The sequence below is a fragment of the Cebus imitator genome, unplaced genomic scaffold, assembly GCF_001604975.1.
Source record: "Cebus imitator isolate Cc_AM_T3 unplaced genomic scaffold, Cebus_imitator-1.0 Scaffold324, whole genome shotgun sequence".
NCBI lineage: Eukaryota > Metazoa > Chordata > Mammalia > Primates > Cebidae > Cebus > Cebus imitator.
In genome coordinates this window covers 2,224,990-2,249,954 of record NW_016107639.1, presented here as the reverse complement: position 1 = coordinate 2,249,954, position 24,965 = coordinate 2,224,990, and the positions used below count along the sequence as shown (strand labels likewise).

The following is a 24,965-nucleotide window of genomic DNA, read 5'->3' as shown; positions in this document are numbered from 1 at the left end:
CTCCCCACTGAGGACACCCCTGTGCCCGCTCCTCACTGAGGACACCTCTGTGCCCGCTCCCCACTGAGGACACCCCTGTGCCCGCTCCCCACTGAGGACACCCCTGTGCCCGCTCCTTACTGAGTACCCCCTGTGCCTGCTCCTCACTGAGGACCCCCCTGAGCCTCCACACTTAGCTTAGGTCTGGTCTCTGTCACAGATGCTGAGGCTGTGATTTGGAGGGAATGGTGTTCTTGGATTTGTTATTTGTGGGAAACAGCCTGGAACAGAGGTGGCCAACGTGTGTTTTTGTGTTTGAGAACGGGTGCCCAAGGGCCATAGCACCCCTTCCAGGGCTTCTACGGACTTCTGAGTATTTGCAGGACTCCCCCATGTGTAGGCAGAGGTGTGAGGGGCTGCAAGTCCTGTAGCATGTAGGTTCAGGTACCAGTTATAGGTAAATGTATGAGAGCTTGTTGCAGGTGTGGAGTGGTGGTAGGGGGTGAGATGTAGGTACAGGTCAGGGTTACAGGTGTAGATATTAATACTGGTGTGGGGTGCAGTTACAGGTGTGTGTTGTAGGTATGGGTGTGGGGCATAGGGACAGGTGTGGGGTATGGGTATGGGTGTGGGCAGTAAGTACAGGTGTGAGGTGTAGGTACGAGTTGGGGTGTGCAGCGTGGGGTGTAGGTGTGTGTTGTAGGTACGGGTGTGGGGCATAGTAGGTGTGGGTTGAGGTAGGGGTGTGGGGCATGGGTACAGGTGTGGGTTGTAGGTACAGGTGTGGGGTGCTGGCATGGGTGTGAGGTGTAGGTACAGGTTGGGATGTGTTGTGGAGTGCTGGTGGGGACTGGGCTACCTTGGTTGGTGTGGTTACAGTGAATCAAGACCACTGGGGTTGCTGAGGTTTCCTGGGTGAGGGTGCGTGGAGGCCTGAGAGGGTAGTCATGGCTGGAATAGGTTCCCTTACTGTTGGGTTGGGCAGTGGCAGCCCTGAGGGCTTTGGTGTGGGGTCCGACAGGCAGGGATGCTCTCAGAGAGAAAGGGGGTCTCTCGTGGCTGGTCATGATGGCTCACACTTGTAATCCCAGCACTTTGGGAGGCCAAGGCGGGCGGATTGCCTGAGCTCAGGAGTTTGAGACCAGCCTGGTCAACATCATGAAACCCCGTCTCTACGAAAATACAAAAGATTAGGCGGGCATGGTGTTGTGCACCTATAGTCCCAGCTACTCGGGAGGCTGAGGCAGTAGAATTGCTTGAGGCAGGGGTTGCAGTGAGCTGAGATCACGCCATTGCACTCCAACCTGGGTGATAGAGTGGGACTCCATCTCAAAAAAATAAATAAATAAACTATACAAAGAGATAGTGAAAAATCAAATAGATAAAATAGGATATTTAAAAAATTTCAAATAATCTTAAGGCAGGAATAAAACAGCAGGGACAAGCTGAGAACCAAAAAAAAATAAAATGGTCTACCTAAATTCAAACATATCAATAGTAACATTAAATGTCAGTGGTCTAATCATACCAATTAAAGGAGAGAGATGTTCAGATTAATTTAAAAAGAAACATAAAACTCAACTACATACTGTTTACAGAAAACTCACTTTAATTACATCTGTAGCTGATGCCTGGCGTGCAGGGATGTCCTGACCAGGCGGCCGTGCAGTGACACATTAAAAATAAAAGGATGAGGCCGGGCGCGGTGGCTCAAGCCTGTAATCCCAGCACTTTGGGAGGCCAAGGCGGGTGGATCACGAGGTCAAGAGATCGAGACCATCCTGGTCAACATGGTGAAAAAATACAAAAAATTAGCTGGGCATGGTGGCACGTGCCTGTAATCCCAGCTACTCAGGAGGCTGAGGCAGGAGAATTGCCCGAACCCAGGAGGCGGAGGTTGCGGTGAGCCGAGATCGCGCCATTGCACTCCAGCCTGGGTAACAAGAGCGAAACTCCGTCTCAAAAAAAAAAAATAAATAAATAAAAATAAAAATAAAAGGATGGAGAAAGACACCATCCATGTGTGACTCAAACCTTGGAGGAGCTGTATTAATATCAGACAATGGACATTTGCCTTGAATAAAAAGAGACATTGCATCACGATAAACAGGTGAATTCACCAAGAAGATACAACAGTTCTAAGTGTGTATGCACTTAACAATAGAGCCTCAAAGTACATAAGAGGCCAGAACTGATAGAAACGCAAAGACAAATCCACCATTACAGTTAGGGACTCCAGCTCTCCTCAGTAAGTGATGGAAGAAGTAGACGAAATTAGCAGGGATATAGAAAATCTGACCCCAGCAACCAAGTGAACGTACACATTCTTTTCAGAAGCCCATGGGACATTCACCAACACAGACCACAGCCTGAGTCATGAAAGTTTATTTAAAAGAACTGAAATTGTCCAGAGTATTTTCTGTGACTATAATATAATTAAGCTAGAAATTAATAGCAGAAATAGATCTTAAGTCTCCAAAGATTTAGAAGCTAAACAAGATACTTTTAAACAATCTGTTAGAGAATGTCTTAAACTATTGAGAATAGTTTGAACCGAAAGATGCAACACCTTATCAAAATGTGTGGGATGCAACTAAAGCAATCCTTAAAGTTAACTTTGTAGTATTAAATGCTGATTTTAGAAAAGGAAAGTTCTGAAATCATCAGTGAAGCTTAAGGAACTGGAAAATGAAATGCAAAATAAGCCAAGCAAGCAGAAGGAAGGAAATAATAGAGCTAACACCAGGCAACAAAAATAAAAAGAACTGCAGAAGTATAAAAAATGAAACCCAAAGCTGCTGCTTTGAAACAAATCATTAATCAATAAACCGGTAGCTGGAATGACAAGCAAACACAGATTGCCAGTATTTGGAATGGAGGAGGGTATTCTGTAGACCCAACAGGCAGTCGATGTACTTCATGCCCATGCATTTGAAAACTTGGATAAAATGGACCAATTCCTTTGACCCAAGAAGAAATAACTTGAATATTATTAAATAGATAATGCCTATCTATTAAGGAAATTGGATTCATCATCTAAAATCTGAAAAGGCTCTTTTTCAAGGAAAGCCAGAATCGTGTGTGTGTGTGTGTGTGTGTGTGTGTGTGTGTGTGTGTGTGTGTTTACATAGAATTAGTCAACTGATTAAAAACAAGTGTTGAAACTCAAGTGTGAGCTGACGCTGCATGCCAAATAAAGCCACGGGCTTTGTGTGGGGAGTAGCCCGTCCCTGACACAGGCATGGCCGCCTTTGTCGCTCTCAGGAAGTACTCATCCTGGGAAATCTTAGCCGTGTGTGAAGGTCAGGTGATCGCCCTGTTTCCTGTCCTGGGTGTGAGGGGTCAGCCAGAAGCTGGGCAGGACAGAGGCGGAGTCACTGAGCAATGCTTGGGCGCCTGCTGTGTCCAAGGCTAATATGGGATGAGTCGGCCTTTGCACAGGGGCTGTGGTCCCAGGGCCTGGAGTCCCACCCCAAGTCAGCTCTGCAGCCCTGCCTGGGCCTAAAGGAGGTGGTGGTGGGGGGGATTCTGGGGCCTGAGCTGACTGCTGGGGTGTGCCAGAGCAGAGCACTGTGGGCTTGAGAGAGAGAAGGGTGCAGACACCGGCTCTCTCCTCCCACGGGTTCCCAGCTCCAGCCTGGACCCCTGCCCTGATCCACACACCTGGCCACAGCTGTGCTTGAAGACCCTCGTGCAGGGCGGCCCCGGCACCCAGGCTGCCTCAGCAGGCAGGTGCCCACTCTGGTTTACGAGCAGGACAGAGGCCGTGGGGTATGGGGCAGCCGTGTCTTGTCCTCTCTGTCAAGACAGCGCTCCCTGCCCAGGCTCTGCCGCTGGCCTTGGGAGCTGTGGAAGGGCCAGCAGCCGCTGAGTTAAACATTTCACGTGGGAAAGCGCAGTGGTGCTCATGTTCACTGCTAGGCAAGCCAGGGCACGAACGAAGCGGTGGGGAAGGGTGTTCTCACGACTGTGGGTGGCGGCTGCTCCCTGTTCACTCAAGGGAGGGAAGGTTTGCACCAATCACCAAGGAGGGAGGCCTGGCCGGCAGAGACCTGAGAGCAGCTGTTCTGCTCCGCTGCGTGCCTGGTGGCCCTGAGGTGCATCCTCAGCACCCTCCCAGGCCTGGCCCCTCCCGGAATTGCCACTGCCTGCCAGAGGCCCTGACCCCCTCGGTTGCTCACCCTGCCACCCGCTGTGGTCTCGAGCAGATCTTTCTTCTTGGGTCGGATCCCCTGGAACCCCAGCCAGGCGGCAGCTCCTGAGGCCACAGGGCGGGGGGTTGGGTGGGACAGGCAGGGTCAGGGTGTGTCCTGTGGCCCCCTGGGGTGGCCCCAACCTCCTGGTGTCCTTGACCCCCCGGGTCACCCCACTGACTGCCTGGGTGTCCCCTCAACTCCCTGATTGCCCAAGCCTCAGGTCGCCCCACTGACTTGGTGTCCCCTCAACCCCCTGGGTGCCCCTGAGCCTCAGGTCGCCCGCTGACTGCCTGGGTGTCCCCTCGACCCCCTGGGCGTCCTGAGCCCCACATCACCTGCTGCCTGGGTGTCCCCTTGACCCCCTGGGTATCCTGAGCCCCACGTCACCTACTGATTGCCTGCTTGTGTCTCCGCAGCATCAAGATGGTTCTCATGTGGACGAGCGGTGATGCCTTCAAGACAGCCTACTTCCTGCTGAAGGGCGCACCCCTGCAGTTCTCTGTGTGCGGCCTGCTGCAGGTGCTGGTGGACCTGGCCATCCTGGGGCAGGCCTACGCCTTTGCCCACCACCCTCCGAAGCCGGCACCTCACACCGTGCACCCCGCCAGCACCAAGGCCCTTTGAGGGTGGAGAGGACGAGGATGTGGGACCGCCAGCCTTGGGCACTGGTGGGCCCTGACCTCCCCACGGGGAGGGTGGGTGCTGTGGCCCCTGCAGGTGTGGGGGAGATGGGGTCCTGGTGTCAGAGTCTCTGTCAGTCTCTGTGGGGTCTCTCTGGGTGGGCAGTGGGGGTGGGGCTGGGATGCCGTTTGTGCTCAACAGGTCGGCCAGGGTGGATCTGACCCCGAGCTCTGGGTTTCGGGTGTTTTCAGGGTGATAATAGAAAGCAAGTGTTTCTCCTGTTTCCTCTCACGAAACACCACCTGAGCCCAAGGTACACATGGGGAGGCGGAAGGCAGCCCACGGGACCCTGCTCCAGGTGGACATACGGGCCAGCGGCCTCCAGCCATGAAGCTGTGGGGGCCTCGGGATACCCACAAGTCCTGTGAGCAGAGCCCTCAACCTTGAAAGACCCTGGCCGGATCCCCTGCTTGGACTGGGGTGGCCTCTGCTGCTAGGGACCGGCATAGGGGCAGGCCGGGGTTTTCTCTTCCTGGCACGTGTGGAAAGGCAGCTGTGGGGATGCAGGGTCACCTGCTCCTGCTTTCCTGGGCGGTCGGAGCGGCTGCCTCCTGAGGCGCAGACAGGCCCAGGCGCCCTGAGGTTCTGCTGTGTCCAGCCTCGCAGGGCATCGCCAGAGCAAGCTCAGGCTGCTCTTGCCAGAGGCTCTGCTTCTCCTTGAGTCCTTGGGGACGTGGCAGATGCTGGCGACCGTCAGACAACGTGGAGGCCCTGGTGGGCGAAGGCCGAGGGGGCCGGGCTGAGGCCCCTGCACGCCACCCCTGGGCTCCTCTGGCAGAGATCCCTTCCTTCTGGGCGCTGACTGTTCCGCCGGATGCAGCTTAGCTGTCTCTCTTCCAGGAGAGAGATGGCCTCGGTCCAGGAAGCGGAGGGGGCTGGTCCTGGCTGATGGCCCCTCGCCCTGCCGTCCTGGACTTTTGGCCTGAAGCAAATTCCTGAGTGGGGTGGTGGCCCTGCCGGGTGCTGTCCCGTCCCCTGTCCCTTGCCCGCCCCCGTGTGCCAGCTCATGCAGTTCTGGCTGCAGTGGGAACCACTGGTCTGACCCTTGTCACCCCACGTTCTGCCCCCACCCCATTTTCAGTTTAACTCGAGGTCGCACCGTGTCAGCACCACTGCGCTGACTGCGGCTGGCCCCCAGGCCTCAGAGTTCTGGATGCTTCCATGCGGCTCCAACAGGCCGTCGTCTTCCCCTCCGCGGGCGCAGGGGCCGCTTCCCACAGGCCTCTGAACGCAACGCCGGGCGGTGGCTGTGGTCGTGGCGAGATGCTCCAGGCTGCCTCCTCCTCCTGCGTTTCCTCAGAAAAACTTGAATGTCTGAGTGAGGGTCCTGCTTTGCTCTCTGGCTTGTGAGATGCTTTGAAAATTTTTATTTTTTAAAGATGAAGCAATTAATAGCGGTAATTGCCTCACATTAAAATGTCACCGATTGCAGGCGCGGTGACTGCTGAATGTACCCCCCGTGGCGACTTGGAATCAATAAACCGTGTGTGGATCTCGTGTGGTGTGGTGGGGCCCCAGGCAGGGGGAGGGGTCTGGTGCTGGCCTGGGCTCTGGCACCTCAGGAGGCTCCTCCTGGACACAGAGACGACAGCCCAGCCCCCTCGGACATGTCACTGCCTGTGCCTGTGGACCGGGGGCGCGGGTCCTTCAGCTGCTCATGGGTGGGTTTGGCGCTGCCTCGGCTGCTTTGGCCTCTGCAGCTGCCACATCTGCCTTCTCCCTCCCACCACCAAAGCCTGAAAGCATGGGAAGGGTCTCCTTTAAAAGGAGGTGTTTCTAGATTTGCGATCTCAGAGCAGCACACAGAGATGGAGCTGTGTGCGCACAGTGATTTTTTTCTGTGTAGTGTTTACAGTGGAGGCAACATGTGAGCTTCTTGTCCAGTAAACAACCAGGTGTGCGGGTGGAGGTTGCAGAGCAGGGTTTGGGTTGAGGCCCATCCGGGTGCGAGGAGAGGGCACGGTCAATATCCAGGCAGCATCCCTGAGGGAAGGTGGAGAGTAAGGCCAGCGTGTCTGGAACGTGTGGGACACAAATCACTGCCCTCAAGTGGTGGACGGTGCCACATGAACCAGAGCTCTAGGGTGGGGATGGGAGACGGGGACCACTCTGGGCCACCAGGTTTTAACAGGGAGGAAATGGGAACAAGGTGTCAGCCCTGCGTGGCGGGGGCTGGACCGGGGGGTCACTGTGTTTCTGAACTCTCAGGTCGCTGCTGCCCCGTGATGCCTTTCGATGTCTTGAAGCAACAGAGAAGCACCAGGGAAGGAGGAGGCTGAAGAGGGCCTCTCTGTGGGACAGCAGGTCGTGGGAGCCTGGGAAGTTCACGTTCCCCTCACCCCACGAGGACACAGGCCTGATGGACTCCAGCACTGTGCCCTTCCCTGAGGCCTGTGTGGGAGGGGGACTCACCGGGCACCTGTAGAGTGAAAAGGAAGCCTGGGGCTGGGTGGAAGTGTGCCACCCGTCTCAGCACAACTGCCTAGCACCCCATCCTGGTGACCCAGGGTGGCCTCTGGGGGACCCTGGTCTTGGAGGGCTCCAGGGCTCTCTGGCCAGACCCCACAGCCCAGGGTGGGGAGGGGCAGGTCTGAGACCCCCATCCCCCATCACTCCCCACCTGGCCCTCCAAGGGAGAACAAATTGGGTTTGTTTCTGGGGGTCTTCGTGGTAGTCAGCACCTTATCACACAGGAAGAATCCTTCTGTTCCTGGGGGTCACCAGTAGAGGGTGGGATAAGCAGCAGAGGGTGGGGGGCGCTGGCCTTGGCGTGTGGCCCCTTGGGCGGTCCTCTGCCCAGGCCTCTCAGCCCAGTACTAAACTCTGCCCATTCCTGAGCAAGACCCAAGGCTATCTATCACTGAGAGGCAGCCTCCAGTGTGCTGCCAGTCCTCAGGCCCCCACTGTGTGTCTGGGGCCCCAAGCCCAGCCCGTGTCATGGGCACCTGGGGCACCAGCTGACCTGGTTAGGGGAGGCGGGTCTGAGCCCCAGGTGGTCCCAGTGGCTGCTGCAGGCCCTGCCCGTGGAGAAGAGGCTCCACACTCACCTGGATCATGCCTGTCTCCTGCTTTCTCCACAACTGTATCCCTTACAGACTCCTGTGGCTTTGGTCCCGGAGGGGATCCTGCCCCAGGGAGGCCAGATGCCTGGGCAGGTGCTCAGCCAGCCCTGAGCCCTGTGGGGCCACAGTGAGCCCCAGGGCCCTCACTTTCCACTCATGTGTGGTGCCAAGGGCGGGGGGCAAGTCTCAGGCCTGGAAGCCACGTCTGGCCGTGGCCGATATTGCATTGCTCTGTTTCCCTGTGTGAATGACGGGAGCCTTTTCTGCCCAAGGCGCTGAAGTGAGGATCCCTGAGGAAGCAGGGCTTCCCGCACACTGGCATCCGCCCACCTGACCCTGGAGGAACGGTCGCTGCTAAGACCAAGGTTATTTCGGTTTCCCTGCATCCTGGACCCCTGTTCCTTGTCCCAGAGCCATGACACTCGGAGGAGCCAAGTGCTGTGTGCTCCCGGGAGCTGAGGTAGCATCAGGGTGGCCCCTCATGCCTTCCCCAGCCCATTCCAGCCCGGGGTTCTCCTCTTGGCATCTCGAGAGCACCCAGCCCTGCCGGGGAGCTGGGGACCAGCATCAAGCTGGGCATTCTGTGCAGCCACAGGTAGGGAGATGGGCTTGCTGCTGTGGACGCAGCTCTGCAGAACCAGGCCTTGAGTGCAGGGACGTCACGCTCAGGCGCCCTGGCGGTTCCTCTTGACTCCCTTATGATGGAAGAAAACCTCTTTCAGGCCAAGGAGTGCCAGGCTGTAGGGCAGACCCCAAAGACCACAGGACACCCTGAGAGGAGCTCCGCCGCAAGTTGTGTGGGAGCAGCGGGTGGATTGTATTGGGTTTCCACAGTCAGGAAATGGGCTTCCGGACACCACCTCCCCTCCTCCCAGCACTGACCCGTGCCAGGGGCCCCGCGTTAGCTGCCTTGTAATGGAAGGTGGGACCCTCCAGGTGAGGTGTCCCCCTCCCGCTTCAGACTGGTCATGACTCAGGTCTCCTGGCTGAACTCACTAAAATGAACGTGTATACAGCAGCGCGAAGTGGAAAGTTCCTTCCTCTCCACCTGCAGGGAGAGGCCCGAGCTTTGGTACCTGTCCCCGCAGGCGCCTCTGGAGGAATCTCAGCCGCTTCCTCCCTGAGCCAAATCCCTCCATAGCCTCATGCAGAGGGTAGGGCAGTCTTCCATCTGAATGAAGCCCCAAGGAAACACTCCTGTTGGGGACAGGAGGTGTCCCAGAAGAACAAGGACACGGTCCCATAGGCCGTGGAAGGGTTACAATGCCACACGCAAACCTGGTGCAAAGGGAGTGTCAGAGGCCCTTGTCACCCTTCCGGAGGTCGAGCCTCTAAGATTCCCTAGGGAAGGGGTGTCAGAGGATGCAGGTTACAGGTCAGGGCTGGAGCCCCCTTCCCCAACCCTGGAAAGGGCAATTACTGGGGCGGACTGTGGGGCTGTGAGCGTCAGCGTCAAACCCCTGTCCCATCCCTGGGAAGGGGATGTGGGCAGAGCTGGATGCCCAGGGCCACCTCCTGCAGGGACCTGCCCATTCCGAGTGCCGGCGGGGCCTGAACTCCCCACTTCTCCCTGGCTGGAGGCAGGAACGGTCAGAGGGGAAACAAAGTCATCTACAACAGGTGTGGAATTTCTGGGACTTACTAAATTTATTTTTAGCTAGGCATAGAAAATTAAAAATCCACGGAAAGGGAAGGGGCAAGAGGTCACAGGCCAGTGGCTTCCAGGCGGGGCCCGGCCTAGTTCTGGGACTCCTCATGCACGAGGGCCGGCCGAGGACGCAGCCCGCAGGACCCGCTCCCCCGGGCCAGACGCCCCGCGCGCCTCCGGGTTCCCGACGCTGCAGCTGGTGTGGAGGGGTCTTCGTGTGGGCGGTGCCGGCGTCAGGGCCGTGCCCGGGCCCACAGCGCGTCTGCAGAGTCGGCAGCCAGGCCCGTGCTGTCGGGGCCCTGCGAGCTGTCCTCGGTGGCCGTGGCCGAGCGCGTGCTGTCCTCGCGCAGGGCCGGCTCGGGGCTGGCCGCGCGCTGCTGCTGCTCCTTGAGCTCGGAGTAGGAGCGCGAGAAGGTGTGGAAGATGGAGGTGACCGGGAAGGCCATGAGCAGGATGCCGCTGAGGATGCTGCTGAGCGCCACCACCTGGCCGGGCAGGCTGCGCGGGACCATGTCGCCGTAGCCCACGGTGGTCATGGAGATCACGGCCCACCAGTAGCTGGCGGGCACGCTGGAGAAGTCGCGGCGCGCGCCCAGCTCGCGCTCGGCCAGATGCACCAGCGGCGCGAAGAGCGCCATGGCCACGCAGAGGAACAGCAGCAGCAGCCCGAACTCGCGCGCGCAGCGGCGCACGGTCAGGCCCAGCGAGCGCAGCCCCAGAGAGTGGCGCGCCAGGCGCATCACGTAGAGCACGCGCAGCGCGCGCAGCAGGCGAAGCACCAGCCCCGCGCGCTCCAGGAGCTTGCTCCCTCCCGGGCCAGCCGCCAGCCCGAGCAGCAGCGACACGTAGAACGGCAGCAGCGCCAGGATGTCGATGACGTTGAGCGGTGCCCGCAGGAAGGCGCACTTGCTCTCGGCCTGCAGGGAGCGCAGCAGGAACTCGAAGGAGAACCAGGCCACGCACACGGTCTCGAGCACGAACAGGCTGCGGCACTTGGGGGAGCACTCGCCCTGCAGGGAGAGGGGACGCAGGGCTGGCGTTAGGGCCGGGGCCTGCGCCCCTCCTTCCGCAGGACGGGGGGGCGTCCCCCAGGCCACCCTTCCTCCTCCACTCTTCCCGCCCCAGCCCACGAAGCAAGCGCAAGGGATATTGCCAAACAGGCCCAATTCCTGTTAAATAAATAAATAAGGGGAAAACCCCCCCACAAGATTGAATGGTGATCACTTCGGGCATGAGAGCCGATGAGCTTAGCTGACTCAGGAAATGGTGAAAATAATAATGTTAAAACCCCTGAGCTTTTAACGTCTTGGGAAACGGTCTTAACAGCAAACAGGACAACAAACATTTAAGAAAATCTTGGAAAATTCTGTAGGAAAGGTGAGCATTTGTGACATCTGTGTCAAGACTGCGTCCTCCCCTCCGCTTGACCAGAGACTTCAGGTGGCATGGCTGCGGCTGCAGCCACAGGTACAGCCTCGCCCAGCCCCCCCCCCCCCACCCCAGCTCCCAGTTGCAGGGGCTTCTTCTCCAGGAAGAGGCAGACATCACCATCTCACATTCTGCTCCTCGGGGAGGCCGGTGGAGGGGTGGGGGCTCCCTCCTCCTGTCCAGTCCCCACTGTCCTGGGTGGGAGGCTGGCCCTGGGAAGATAGGGCCTGACTGCCCTGGCCCCAGCTCACATGGGAGTGATTCCAGACCAGGAGAGGCTGATGGGGTCTCAGCGAGCCGCCCCCAGCTCTGAGAGGGGGGTGTGTGTCATTCACACTGAGGCTTGCCATTGTCCCCATCCCCCAAATCCCTGCCTGAGAGATTTTTTGCCTGGAGGTAGCTACATGCAGGAAATACTCTCTTCTCAAAGGAAGTGACTTCATTTGCAACAGAACATGAAGAAGTTTATACCTAAGGGCATGCTCAAAACTACTGGAGGTGGTGGTGAAGGGAATTAGGAGACTGATCGTCTGCTGACCGTGTAACCTAGACTGCAGGCTGGCTAGTGTGCTGGAGAATGAGGGGATAAGACAGCCCACAGGAGCCCTCCTGGGGTCAGAACAGTATCAGACTCTCAGAAACCAATGAGAAGGAGCGGCCATACGCTCAGGTTGTAGAGGAGTAACAGAGCTCTCAGCGGGCTACTAGGAGTTTAATGGGTGTGGTCAGTGAGCGAGAGGAAGAGGTTGCTCCCCAAACCCTGTTGTCCTAGGGTGCCTGTGGCACACTGAGGCTGCCCCCACCCAGAGGCTGTTGCTGGGGAGGAAGAGGGGTACATAGGTATCACAACAGTAACCCGGCCCATCACCAGAAGACTAAACCAATGAGCAACAGGCCCAGGACTGGGGAGTACCCAAAGTGCTAGAATATCCATCTAAGATGTCTAGTTTCCAACAAAGAATGACAAGATATGTAGGGGGGGGGAGGGAGGCAGGAAGGAAGGAAGGAAGAAAGAAGGGAGGGAAGGGAAAAAATAAGAAAACATGACTCATACACTCAGAAAGGCAACAGAAACTGCTGTGAGTGACCAAATGTCAATTTAACAGAATGAGATTTCAAAGCAGCGACTATAAACATGTTCACAAAACTAAAGGAAGCATAAATGGAAATGCCATAAATAGAGACTATTGGTAAAGAGATGGACATTTAGAAAAATACCCAAATGGAAATTCTGGAACTGAAGAGTGCAATAATTGAAATAAAAAAATTTCAAAATCACTAGAAAAGTTTAACAGTAGGTTTTAACTGGCAGAAAAAAGAATTAGCAAACATGAAGACAGTGTGACAGGAATTATGCAAGCTGAAGAACAGAGAGAAAAGAAGCAAACAGAGCCTCGGGAAATGCAGGACACCATTATCTGCACCAACAGACGCATAATGGGACTACTCAAGGCGAGAGAAGGGAGAAGAAAAAATATGCAAAGAGATAATGGCTGAAAAAAACCGGTAACTACATATCCAGGAAGCTCAATGAAGTCCACGTAGGATAAACACAGAGACACATCATCATAAAAGTAATGAAGGTCAAAGACAAGGAAAAAGTATTGAAGGAGCAAAACCAGAAGGAAGATGAAGATTCACTCACAAGGGAACCTCAACAGAGATGCCACTGACTCCTCAGCAGAAAGACTGCAAGCCAGAAGGCAGTGGGATGACATATCCAAAGTGCTCAAAGGGGGAAAAAAAAAAAAAACCTGCCAAGCAAGAATTCTATATCCAGCAGAGTGTTCAAAAATGAGAGTGAAAAATATACACTTTCCCAGGGAAACAAAAATTAAGAGAATTCACTGCGAGCGGAATCCTAAAGAAAACTCTTCAGGCTGAAGGCAGGGGACCCAGACAATAATCTGGATCAACATAAAAAGTGTTAGTAAAGGCAATTATGTAATTAGAAAGACACTATAAACACATTTTTTCTTCTCTTAACTGACTTGAAAAACTGTATAAAAATAAGATGTATATAATGTATTACGTCTACAGCATATAGAAATGTAATACATGTGCAATGTATTTGCCAATAAAAGCCCAAAGGAGATGTGTGGGACCAAAGGTGTAATGGTCTAAGGAAACTACAGATAGTGAAGCAAAAGCAATAATTGTAACAATGTATATCACAACAATGCACCTAAAGGGAGAAAAGTCACTACAGCTATATAGGTGTGACATCTCCATCTCACTGGAATTAAGGTAGCACAAATCTGAAGCAGGTTCTGACTATCTGTGGTAAACTCTAGAGCAACCACTAAAAGAAATACCTAAAAAAAAAAAAAAAAAACCTTTAAAATCTCATTAGTGGGCTAGGCCGTGGTGGCTCATGCCTGTAATCCCAGCACTTTGGGAGGCCAAGGTGGGCAGATGACCTGAGGTCAGGGGTTTGAGACCAGCTTGGCTAACAAGGCAAAAACCTGTCTCTACTAAAATTACAAAAATTAGTGGGGTGTGGTGGCGTGCATGTGTAATCTCAGCTACCTGGGAGGCTGAGGCAGGAGAATCACTTGGACCCAGGAGGCAGAGGCTGCAGTGAGCTGAGATCCCGCCACTGTACTCCAGCCTGGGCAACAGAGTGAGACTCCATCTCAAAAAGAACAAACAAACAAATAAATATATAAATATCATTAGTGAAATTAAAATGCTCCATTAGAAAATATTCACCCAATGCGTAAGAAAGCAGTTAAGGAAGGATCCAGAAACAAAGTGGTCCGGGAGGCATGTGAAGCAGACACACACCCAAATGTATGACTGAATAACATTCAATGTGAATGGAATGAACAATCCAAAGGCAGACTGGATTTTTAAAAATAATTGAACTGTAAGTTGTCTATAGGAGACACATTTTCGATTCAAAGGAACAAACAGATACGATGGAAGAAGATGGGGAAAGAGACATCATCTAAACAGCAACCACAGGAAAGCTGGAATGACTATACTAACAGACAAGGCCCACTTCAAAGAGTGTCATTAGAGATAATATATAATGAGAAAAATCCATCAAGAAGACACAACAATTAAAACGTATGCACCAATAATATAGCCACAAGTAAATGAAGCAAAAACTGAAGACAAACAGAAAACAGGAATAGACATTCCATAACCTTTTTTTTTTTTTTTTTTTGACAGGCGTTCTTTCTCTGTCGCCCCGGCTGGAGTTCAGTGGTGCAATCTTGGCTCACTACAACCTCTGCCTTCTGGGTTCAGGTGATTCACCTGCCTCAGCCTCCCGAGTAGCTGGGATTACAAGCACCTGCCACCACGCCTGGCTAATTAATACCCTACTTTCAATAACAGATAGAACAATTACACAGGAGAGTCAAGGAAACTGAAGATGTGAACACTATAAGCCAAATGGACCTCACAGATGTCTGCAGAATCCTTCCCCCAACAACTCAGGATATATTTTTTTCAATGTGCACATAGAACAGTCTCCAGAAAAGGCCACATACCAGGCCATAAAACAAACCTCAATAAATTTAAAAGGATAGAAATAAGACAAGTATACTCCCCATTCACAATATTAGAAATTAATAACAAAAAAATTGGGAGTCTCACAAACATGTAGAAGTTTAACATATCCTTAATCAAGAGGCCAAACAAGAAATCAGAAGGGAACGGACTTGGAGATGAGGAAGAATGAAGATGCAGCTAGAGTAACGCTTCGAGGGTTAGTGCAGTGGCTAGTGCCTGTAATCCCAGCACTTTGGGAGGCCGAGGCAGGAGGGTTACTTAAGCTCAGGAGTTTGAGACCAGCCTGGGCAACGTGGCAAAACCCCATCTCTACAAGACATACAAAAATGAGCTGGGTGTGGTGGTGCACACATGTAGACCCAGCTACTCAGGAGGCTGAGATGGGAGGACCCTTGAGTCTGGGAGGCTGTAGCTTCAGTGAGCCATGATGGTGCCACTGCACTCCAGCGTGGGTGACAGAGCGAGATCCTGTCTCAATAAGTAAATAAACAAACACACGAAAAAAGGAAAAATGCTTAGAGGGAAATGTATAGCTGTCACTGCCTACAAGAAGGAAGAAAGATCCCAAATTAATGAGCTAACATGCCAACCTAAGACAACTGGGAAAACAAAAGTAAAGAAAACTTAAAGCAGATGGGGAGCGAAGTAACAAAGATGAGAGCAGGCATTAATGAAAGAGCAGACAAAACCTATGAAACCAAAGGCTGGTTCTTGGAAAAGTTCAAAAAAATCAACAAATCTGTAGCCAGTCTGAGCAGGAGAAACAGAAGATTCCAATTATCAGAATCAGAAATGAAAGTGGGGATGTGACTCCTGCCCTTACAGGCGTAAAAAGGGTGATAAAGCGGACTGTGAAGAATCATGCGGCAACACAGTAGATAACGGATCCCTTCACAGAAACAGGAGGAAAAAACAGAGAATCTGAACAGACCCATCATCAGTGAAAACACTGAGTCGGAAACCCTCAAACTACCCACCACAAAAAGCACAGGGGCAGATGCTTCACTCTGAATCCAACCAGTTAAAGGAGAATAGCCACAAAAAGAATGACGTCTTGTCCTCTGCAACTGGAGGCCGTTATCCTAAGCACATTAACACAGGAACAGAAAACCAAATATGGTGTGTTCTCACTCGTAAGTGCAAGCTAAACACTAGGTGCTCATGGACATAAAGATGGCAACAGCAGACACTGCGCACTGCCAGGGGGGAGGGAGCAAGGGAGCAAAGGCTAGAAGATGTGCTGTTGGGTGCTGTGCATGGTACCTGGGTGACAGGTCCGATCCTACTCCAAACCTCAGCATCACACAATTTGCTTCGGTAGCAAACCTGCACACCTACCCCCTGGATCTAAAATAAAAGCTGAAAGTATTAAACAATTAGAGAAATAAGATTTTACTCATAAAAATAAGAATACCAATTCCTCACAAATGATTATGAAAATACAGAAGTGGAGAGAATGCTTCCCAGCTCATTCTATGAGGCCAACCCCCTGATACAAAAACCAGATGAAGTATCACAAGAAAACCACATATGAATACAGACGTAAAAAGCTTCAACCAAGTATCAACAAGCTGAATTCAGCAGCGTAGAAAAAGAATTAGATATCAAGACAGTGGGATTTATCTCAAGCACGAAGTCTGGTTTAACATCTGAAAATCAATTTATGTAACACAGCATATCAGTATTATGAAAAACAAAAATCACAAAATCATGTCAACTGGTACAGAAAAGCTTTTGACAAAATCCAACATCTTTTCATGACAGAATCAATCAACAAGTAGGAAACCTCCACAAAAAGGGCATCTACGAAAACCCCACAGCTCACATCATACGTAGTAACGGCAGACTCCGTGTTCCCTACATTCAAGAAGGGGACACGCTGGCCCTGTCACTTCCAGTGGACTCTGTACGGGAGGCTCCAGCCAGGGCGATTAGGCAGGTTTAACAGAACGTGTGCAGACGCCAATAGGCCAATGAAGAAGGTCATGTGGGTTCACAAATGACAGGATCTCATGTATAGAAAATCCTTAGGAATCCACTAAAAACACCATGAAAACTAGTGAGTTCAACATGGTTGTAGAATATGCGATAATAGAAATCAATTTTCTCTCTATACACTTGCAATTAACAATGTGGTTCCATTCACAACAGCATCAAAGGGAAGAAAACGCATCAGAGTAACTATAACAAAGAAGAAAAGGACTTACACTCTGATAACTACAAAACATCGTTGAAAGAAAACCTAAATTTTGACCAGCATGCTAAGACCATTCAACAGGGAAACAGTTTGTTAACAAGCAGCAATGGGGTGCCTGGATATCCACACACAGAAGAATGCAGCTGAGCACTTACTGAACCATACACAAAATTAAGGAAAAAATGGGCCAAAGTGTAAAATGTGGGCATGAAAGTTACAGGATTCTCAGGAGACATGGGGTAAAATCTTCATGACAAAGGACTGGCCAAGGTTAGGAGACATGGCATCAAAAGCACAAAAAATTGATGAACTGAACTTAATAAAAATTAAAAACATTTGTGCTTCAAAGGACACCAGCAAGAAAGTGAACAGACAACACACACAAGGAAGGAAGTATACAGAAATCAGATATTTGATAAAGGACTTGCATCCAGGGTCAATAAGAAACTTATAGCTCAATAACAAAAAGATAACCCAATTTTTAAAACTGTGCAAAGGGTGGCCACCGCAGTGGCTCATGCCTGTAATCCCAGCACTTTGGGAGGCCAAAGTGGGCAGATCATTTGACATCAGGAGTTGAGACCAGCCTGGGCAACATGGTGAAACCCTGTCTCCACTAAAAACACAAAAAAATTAGCTGGGCATGGTGGTGGGCACCTGTAATCCCAGCTACTCAGAAGGCTGAGGCACGAGAATTGCTTGAACCTGGGAGGTGGAGGTTGCAGTGAGCTGAGATTGCCTGGGTGACAGAGCAAGACTCTGCCTCAAAAAACAAACAAACAAACACAAAACTGGGCAAAGGGTCTGAATAGACATTCCTCAAAGAAGAGCTGTGAATTGTCAGGAAGCGAATGGAAGATGCTTGACATTACTGATTGTCAGGGAGGTGAGAATAAGACCCTCATGCCTGCTAGGATGGCCAGAATCACGAGCTGAGATGGTGGGGGGTGCCAGTGAGGATGTGCCTGAACTGGAACGGTAAATGCTGCTGGGAACCTAAGATGGTCCCATCGCCTGGAAACATTCTGGCAGGTCCTTAAATGACCAAGTGCAGTCACCAGCTGACCCAGTCCTGCACTCCTGGGTATCTGCCCACGAAAAAGGAACGCAAATGAATGTTACAGCAGGATCATTCCTAACAGCTGAGAGACAGCAACTCCCAAACGTCCATCGATAAACCAGTGGATGAGCAAAATGTGGGGTGTCCAGAAGATGTGGCATTGCTGGTCACACAGAGGAATGAGGCACAGACACACTGCATCATGCTTGGCCCTGGAGATGTGAAGCCACGGAAGCCTGGCACCGAGCACCACGTGCCTCAGAAACCAGTTCATGTGGACTTTCCGAGGAAGGAAACCCACAGGCAGAGAGGGGATCTGTGGCTCCCTGGGGAGGGGCCGGGAGGTGGCGGAGTTATGCCCAAGGCTCAGGGCTTCTTTTGGGGATGATGAAAACATTCTAACATGGGCGGTAGTGACGGCTGCACAACTCTGTAAATATATGGGAGGCCACTGACTTGTGTGCTTTAAACGTGTGAATTGCACGGAATGTGAATTATATCTCAATAAAACTATTAAAAACACTGGATCTCTAGGCACGTCCCAGAGTGTGTGCCTGGCTGGGCTGCCGGAATGCGGGCTGAGTATGCCAAGGCCTTGGTGGGATCCTGGGCTGGGGGCATCAAGGAGCCCCTGGGCATCTGCTGCTGAGCAGAAGACATAGTCCTCTCATACTCGGGCCAGGCCACAAGCCGCAGAACCAGCACATCCAGCGGCCTCTCTCACTGATGGAGAAGCTGAGGAAATGCCATTGCCAGGTCCACCTGCTTCCCCACCTGAGTCCTGGGCACACCTCACACAGGGGTGAAGAGGCACTCGCCCCCAGCAGAGCTTGGCCCAGGTCCCCATGAGTATCCTAAACCAGAAGCCTCATACCTGAGGCTGGGGAGACAGGCCCAGCTGTCACCAGGTGGGGCGTCAGCTCCCGGGCAGATATGAGGCTTTGAATGGAGTCCTAGCTCAGCAACCTGTTTCTACAAACTGCAAACACCTGTCCCGGGCTGCAGGGCAGAGAGGTGAGTGGACCCCACACAGCTGCCCCCAAGCCCTCAACTGCCTGTCCTGTAGGTTCAGGGCCAGGACAGATTCATGACACAGCCAAGTGGGCCGGGGACACTTCTCTGCTCCCATGAGCACACTGTGAGCAGGATGCAGGAGCCCGGGGCACCCTGTGGTGGGTCCCACAGGAGGAGCACACTGAGCAGGACGCAGGAGCCCCAGGCGCCCCATGGTGGGTCCACCTCAGTGTGGATGAGCCACAGGCCTGGCCTGTGCCCTGACAGCCTCCTGCGGTGTGCTGGGAAACCTTGGCTGGTTGCTTACTTCCCTGCTGACAAGCAGGGGCAGCACTCAGTGCCCCAGGACTTCTGCATGGGCAGGGGCTGGCACAGCTTCTCTGTCCCGGAGAGCCCCTGGGGGACACGCCCTGAACTCTGCAGTGCTGGGGTGTCTCCCCTAAGCCACAGCTCCTTGGCTTGGGGCACCCTCTGGCACCAGGATTGGCCTGAGGGCCATGCTGAGCCAGGAATAAGGAGGGCAAGGGGCTGCAGCGTGGAATGCAGTGGGCACAGGGAGCTGGGTGTGGTGGGGGAGGGGGCAGGCATCCCCAGGCCATAGCTCTCCTGGCCAGCCTGGGCCCAGGGCTTAATGGACACCCCGTGGGCATTGTGAGTCCAACCTTGGATGTCAACTCTTGCTGAGTCCCCTGCCTTCCCGCCACATGGAGCCTCTCCCGTCCCCTGGGTTGAGGCCAAGTCCTGTGCCATAAGGGCTGGCGATGAGTGAGCTGACGCGTCCCTCAGCCGACACCCCATCCTACTGCATGGAGGACACTGCCGTCCCCAGCCGGGTTCTCATCCCCAGTGCCTGCCCTGCCTCCACCAAGCCCACCTGCTTCCCTGCCTGGTACACGCCTGCCTCTGTGCCAAGGCCCTCCCCATCACAAGCTCTTGTCCCAAGGGTGCCCTGTCCTAGCTGGATGACTCTGACCTGGTTTCCCATGCCACTCTCCTTAGCACAGCGTCCCTGGAAAAGGATCCTGTGGGGACCCACACCCAGAGCCAGGCTGGTGGCAGTCAGAGAGTCCAACAGGAAGGGCCCCCAGGGCAGCGCCTAAAGCAGGGGTAGTCGCAGTTACTGGTAGGGGCACAGTGAGGGGCTGGTGAGACCTCTCTGCCTTCTAAAAGGTTCCTTAGACCAGGGCCAGTCACACGCACTTTCCTTCACACTTGAGTTCCCGGAAGTCCCGGGCAGAGCCTCCTGCATTGGAGGGAATGAGGATGGACATCACTGTTTCTGCCCCACTGCAGCCTCACAAGAAGGACATCCCTCTGCCAGTCCCACTGCAGCTTCATAAAGGTGGACACCTCTTACCCAGCCTCACTGTGGCCTCATAAAGATGAACCCACTGTCCCAGCCTCACTGTGGCCTCATAAAGATGGACACGGCTATCCTGGCCCCACTGTGGCCTCATAAAGATAGACGTGCCTGTCTCAGCCTCACTGTGGCCTCAGGGCTGACCTAGCTGCAGACCTGGGCTGGGGGCCTTCCTGGGAGTCTGCGGCCCATGGGCATAGCTGGCGGAAGTCCTGTGGACCAATCCCAGCACGCTGCCCCAAATGTGGAACCCACACCACAGACAGAGCTGAGTCTGGGCCTGGCGGGTGCTCCCCATGGCTTCCTCCACCCCTGAGGTCTAGGTCTGGGGCATGGCTTTTGTCCTAGCATTTTAAGGACTGTGGTTAAATATATGTTAACAGTACACCATCCCAACTGTTTTAAAGGGTGTTAAGCGCATTTGTGGTGATGTGCGGCCGTCACCTTCTGTCTCCAAGGCTATTACCCAGTGAGCCCAAGCCGGTGGCCCCATCAGACGTCCACGCCGCGCTCACCTCCCTCTGCAGCCTAGCTGCACTCGAGGTGAGTGGGCTGCTGTGTGGATCCCTGGCTCCTGTCCATTCCTGAGCCTCACAGGCCCCGGGTAAAGTGGGGGAACCACCCCTGAGCCCCCATCTGTGCCTGAGGGAGCCCCTGCAGAGCCCTGCCCCACCTGGCAGCGTGTGCAGGGGCAGGAGGCTCAGGGGCAGAGCTCAGGGCCTGGGTGCTCCAAACACCAGGGCTCTGAGCCCTCGGGATGCCAGGCTCAGGCATCCACGGTATGTGGGCACCAGGGGACTGATCCGGGTTTGAAACCCAGATGTGCCCGGTGGGGGTGCACTGGGATTTGGGTGGTCAGAAAGTTCCCGGCTCAGGAGGCGCCCAGGCTGAGTCGTCCCTGCCACATCTGTCTCTGCAAGGTGGTCACCAGGGAGGCAGCAAATTCAGGCCGGAGTGAGGCCTGTGATCCTCGAGGAGCTAGCATGGGGCGCCTCAGCCCAGGGTATCCTGGAAACAGCCCCATGGCTTCTGCGCCCAGGGCAGCCAGCCTCCACCTCCGCTGTCTCAGCGTTTCTGTCCCTGTGTCCTCTCCCTGTGTCCCCTCAGGTGTCTCCCTTATGTCCCTCCCCCCATGTCCCCTCAGGCACCTTCCTTACGTCCCCATGTCCCTGTTCCCATGTCCCTCCCTGTCCCTATGTCCCCATATCCCTCTCCCCGTGTCCCCACAGGCATCTCCCTCATGTCCCTTGTGTGTCCCCTGGGCAGGTCACTGGGTTGCACACCCAGGACTGATGCCAGGCAGCCTGGCCCCAGTGCACTGCCCTAACCACTGGGCAATGCTGCCCTTCCACATGAGCCCTTCTGAGGAACCCTGTATCCCTGGCCAGGCTCGGGGACCGGCGGGGTGGGAGCACCCGGGCTAAGTTTGTGTCCCGAGCGCCCCCCTGCCCACAACAAGGAGGGACCCAGTGCGGCTGCACCCACAGGGTCAGCAACCGCCTGGACCGGGTCCACCCGAGGTTAGAAAGAGACAGCCTGCAGAGCCACAGATGGGATGGTCAGTGGGCACCGTTTCCAGAACTTTCAACCCAGAAGACAGACCCTGGTTGATCAGATTTGATGCCTCTGGTCTACTTGGCCAAAAATCAGGTAAGAAAAATGTCTGCATTCAGCCTGGCTCATCCGTTTTGAAGGGCACACTGCCCCCGCCCTCTAGTTTTGTTTGGCTTTTCTGTGCGTTTTAATGGACAATCAGGGTTTTTTGTGGGGTCCCAGGGCTGGGCATCTTCCAACTCTGCCCCGCAGCCCCTGGCTCCTCTGTGATGTCCTGTGCTCTCCCAGTCTGAAGCTTGTCTTTCCATTCTCTTAACAGTCTTTTGTGAACAAAAGTCAAAAGAATTTTTTAAAATAGAGATGGGGGTCTCACTATATTGCCCAGGCTGGTCTTGAACTCCTGGGCTGAAGTGATCTTCCTGCTTCAGCCTCCCAAAGTGTTAGGATTACAGGCCTGAGCCCCCTCCGTTGGCTGAAAGTTTTTGATTGGAATGAAGTGCAGCCTAACTGTTTTCATCCTTCACAAATTGCTGTCTGATGCCATGTCTAAGAACTCCTTCCTCACTCTGCGTTAGCAAGTGTCGTCTCCTATGTTTTATTCGACAAGTGTTATAGTTTTAAATTTTATGTTTTATGTTTAGGTCCATGGTCCATCTTGAGTTGAATTTTTGTATAAAATGTAAGGTATGGGTTTTTTTTTTTTTTTTTTTAAATGATAGTTCAATTGTTGTAGCCCTGTTTGTTGAAAAGACGATTCTGGGTGTCCTACATTTTCACTTTGCCAAAAGCCAGCTGGCCCCATTTGTGTGGCTCGATTTCTGGACAGTGTCCACAGCCCACGTCTGTCCTTTCCCCAGACACACCGTGCTGTGATGGCTTTAGAGTAAATCTTGAAAGTAGGCACTGTGAGTTCCAACTGGTTCTTTTTCAAAATGGTTTCTAGTGCTTTCCATAAAGATGTTAGAGTCAGCTTGTAAATATCTGCAGAAAATGGAATTCTGAATGGGCTTCACCGAATCTGGGGATGGATTATGGGGAGGACGATGACTTATCACACCATGTCCTCAGTGTGTGAGCACTGCAGGCCTGCTGATTTCCTTCATCGTGTTCTGTAATTCTCAGCATACGGATGGACCCCAAACCTATGCTGTGAGACTTGGATGTAAGCATTTCATGGTTTTTGTTGCTATTAATGAACTTTAAAAAATTTGAATTCCAATTGTTCACTGCTAGTATATAGAAATATAATTCACTTTTATATATCGATTTCTATTCTGTGACTTGTTAAACTCTCTTATCTTTCTTAAGCTTTTCCGTGGGTTTCTTAGGGTTTCTACACAGACAGTTCTATTCTCTTCCCTTTCCAATCCTGTGCTTCCTACTTCCTTGCTTCACTGCTCTGCCCAGGACTTCCAACAGCACAGTGCTGAACGGGAGTGCGGAGCGGGCATCTTTGGGTTGGTCCCAGTCTTAGTGGAAAACACTCGGCCTTTTGCTATGAATGTTGTTGGCTGCAGGGTTTTTTTTGGTAGATGTTCTCCACTGGGATAAGGAAATTCCCTTCTATTCCTCAATTGCTAAAAGTGGTTTTTAAAAGATCATGAACAAATATGAATTTGGTCAACTGCCTTTTCTACATCTATTAAAATGAATAGCTGGCATTTTTCTTCGGTGCATTAATATTGTGAATTACAGGATGTTTTGTTCTTCCTGAAGTTTTGTGGTTTCACTCCAGAACTGCTTAGCGTTGCTGCCAGCAGCACCCAGGGGCCCCCTGCTGTTCTGCCTTTGGTGGGAGTGGGACCTCGTTTCTTCCCTTTCACTGTGGAAGCTTTCAGAATGTTCTTTTTTCCCCTGAAGTTTCAGGATGAGAAACCTTGGCATGAGTGCATTTTCATTCAGCATGGTGGATTCATTCCCCCTTCAGGATAATACCGTCTTGAATTCTGAGCTGCCCTCCAAGCCATGACACCCTTTCTCAGTCTCGCCATTCTGGAACCCTGGTCAGCTGGCGTGGGACTTCTGGATTAACCTCCCAGGGATGCATCTTTCCCCCGCCTTTTCATCTTTGTCTTTGAGTGGAATCTTCTTTCCTAAGTGTGTCCTACTTCTTTTTTGATGAGGGTAATCCCATTTTTAGCATCTGAGAACTCATCTTCACCCTGGGTTTCTTTTTCATGACATCTTGTTCTTGTTTCATGGATGCAGCCCTGCTCTGCCCTCTTGGCGTCCCTGATGATAACTCCTGTTTCCCCCGAGCCCATATCTATCCTTCTTACAGGCTCCTCTCTTTCCCTATGCGCCTCCCTTCCTCGAGAGAGGTCTCCAACACGGGATGGACGCTCTGCAGCCTGAGTGGGGCTTACCAACCACTGGGTTCACTGCCAATGTCCAGACAGTGCTGGCCTTCATCAGCCCTGAGCACTGGCTGATGTCATTCTCCCCTTTGAGGTGCTCAGTTTCACCACAGACTGGCCCTTCGGGCCCTTAGGGGACTGGAGGTCTGGCTGCAGGCATCCTGGGCAGGGCAGGGTGAGGGGTCCATGAGCAGGTTCTCCCTCAATGCCTCCTGCAGCTGGTACACTACCAACCTCCAGGGGCCTGACCCCACATCCAGGTCTCCAGACACGTGGCACGGGGCCAGGGGCTGCTACAAAGGTGGGGAGGCAGGAGCTGGGCTCACCACTCGTTTTCTTCCCCATTCCAGCCTCAGTCCAAATAATATTTTTATTAGCAAAAAACCCCTAATAATCAGGAATGGAAATGTTCTGCATGGAAGGAGAGCAGGCCGAATAAACTGCAGTATTGCCAAGTGGAGGGAGCCGGCACAGCTGCGATGACGGCTGCGCCGGGAGATTTGGAGCATCCAGCCTCCTCCCTGCTGCTGTGAAGAAGCCGGTCCCCAGGCAGGATGTACACTGAAGTCTCAACTAGAAAATACGTGTAAATAGGAAAAGACCAGCGAGGCAGTCTCAGCACCCTCCCTGTAGCTCTCCATGTGGAATGGGGCAAATGAGGGTTCAGCTTTTTCTCCCAGGCAGTTACACATTTCCTGGCATGTCCACACACATGGCAGGAACAAGGCCATCGGGAACCACGGCACGGGACGGGCGCGTCCACACCACACGGCAGGAACAGGGCCATGGGGAACCACAACATGGGACGGGCACGTCTACACCACACGGCAGGAACAGGGCCATGGGGAACCACAACATGGGACGGGCGCGTCTACACCACACGGCAGGAACAGGGCCATGGGGAACC

The 24,965-nt window shown here is 53.2% G+C and overlaps 2 protein-coding genes across 8 annotated transcripts in view; one reads left to right on the top strand and one right to left on the bottom strand.

The window, feature by feature from the left end:
- Positions 1-6,350, top strand: part of SLC66A2 (solute carrier family 66 member 2) — a 43,264-nt gene extending 36,914 nt beyond the window's left edge. For all 4 annotated transcript variants that reach the window (XM_017504572.2, XM_017504571.1, XM_037729934.1 and 1 more), the window contains one exon: positions 4,592-6,350. In XM_017504572.2, the coding sequence (XP_017360061.1) occupies positions 4,592-4,799 (208 nt within the window). In that variant the 3' untranslated portion in view covers positions 4,800-6,350. The remainder of the gene's footprint in view (positions 1-4,591) is intronic.
- A 3,196-nt stretch (positions 6,351-9,546) lies between these two features.
- Positions 9,547-24,965, bottom strand: part of KCNG2 (potassium voltage-gated channel modifier subfamily G member 2) — a 91,160-nt gene continuing 75,741 nt past the window's right edge. For all 4 annotated transcript variants that reach the window (XM_017504570.2, XM_037729931.1, XM_037729930.1 and 1 more), the window contains exon 4: positions 9,547-10,576. In XM_017504570.2, coding sequence (XP_017360059.1) covers positions 9,800-10,576 — 777 coding nt within the window. In that variant the 3' untranslated portion in view covers positions 9,547-9,799. The remainder of the gene's footprint in view (positions 10,577-24,965) is intronic.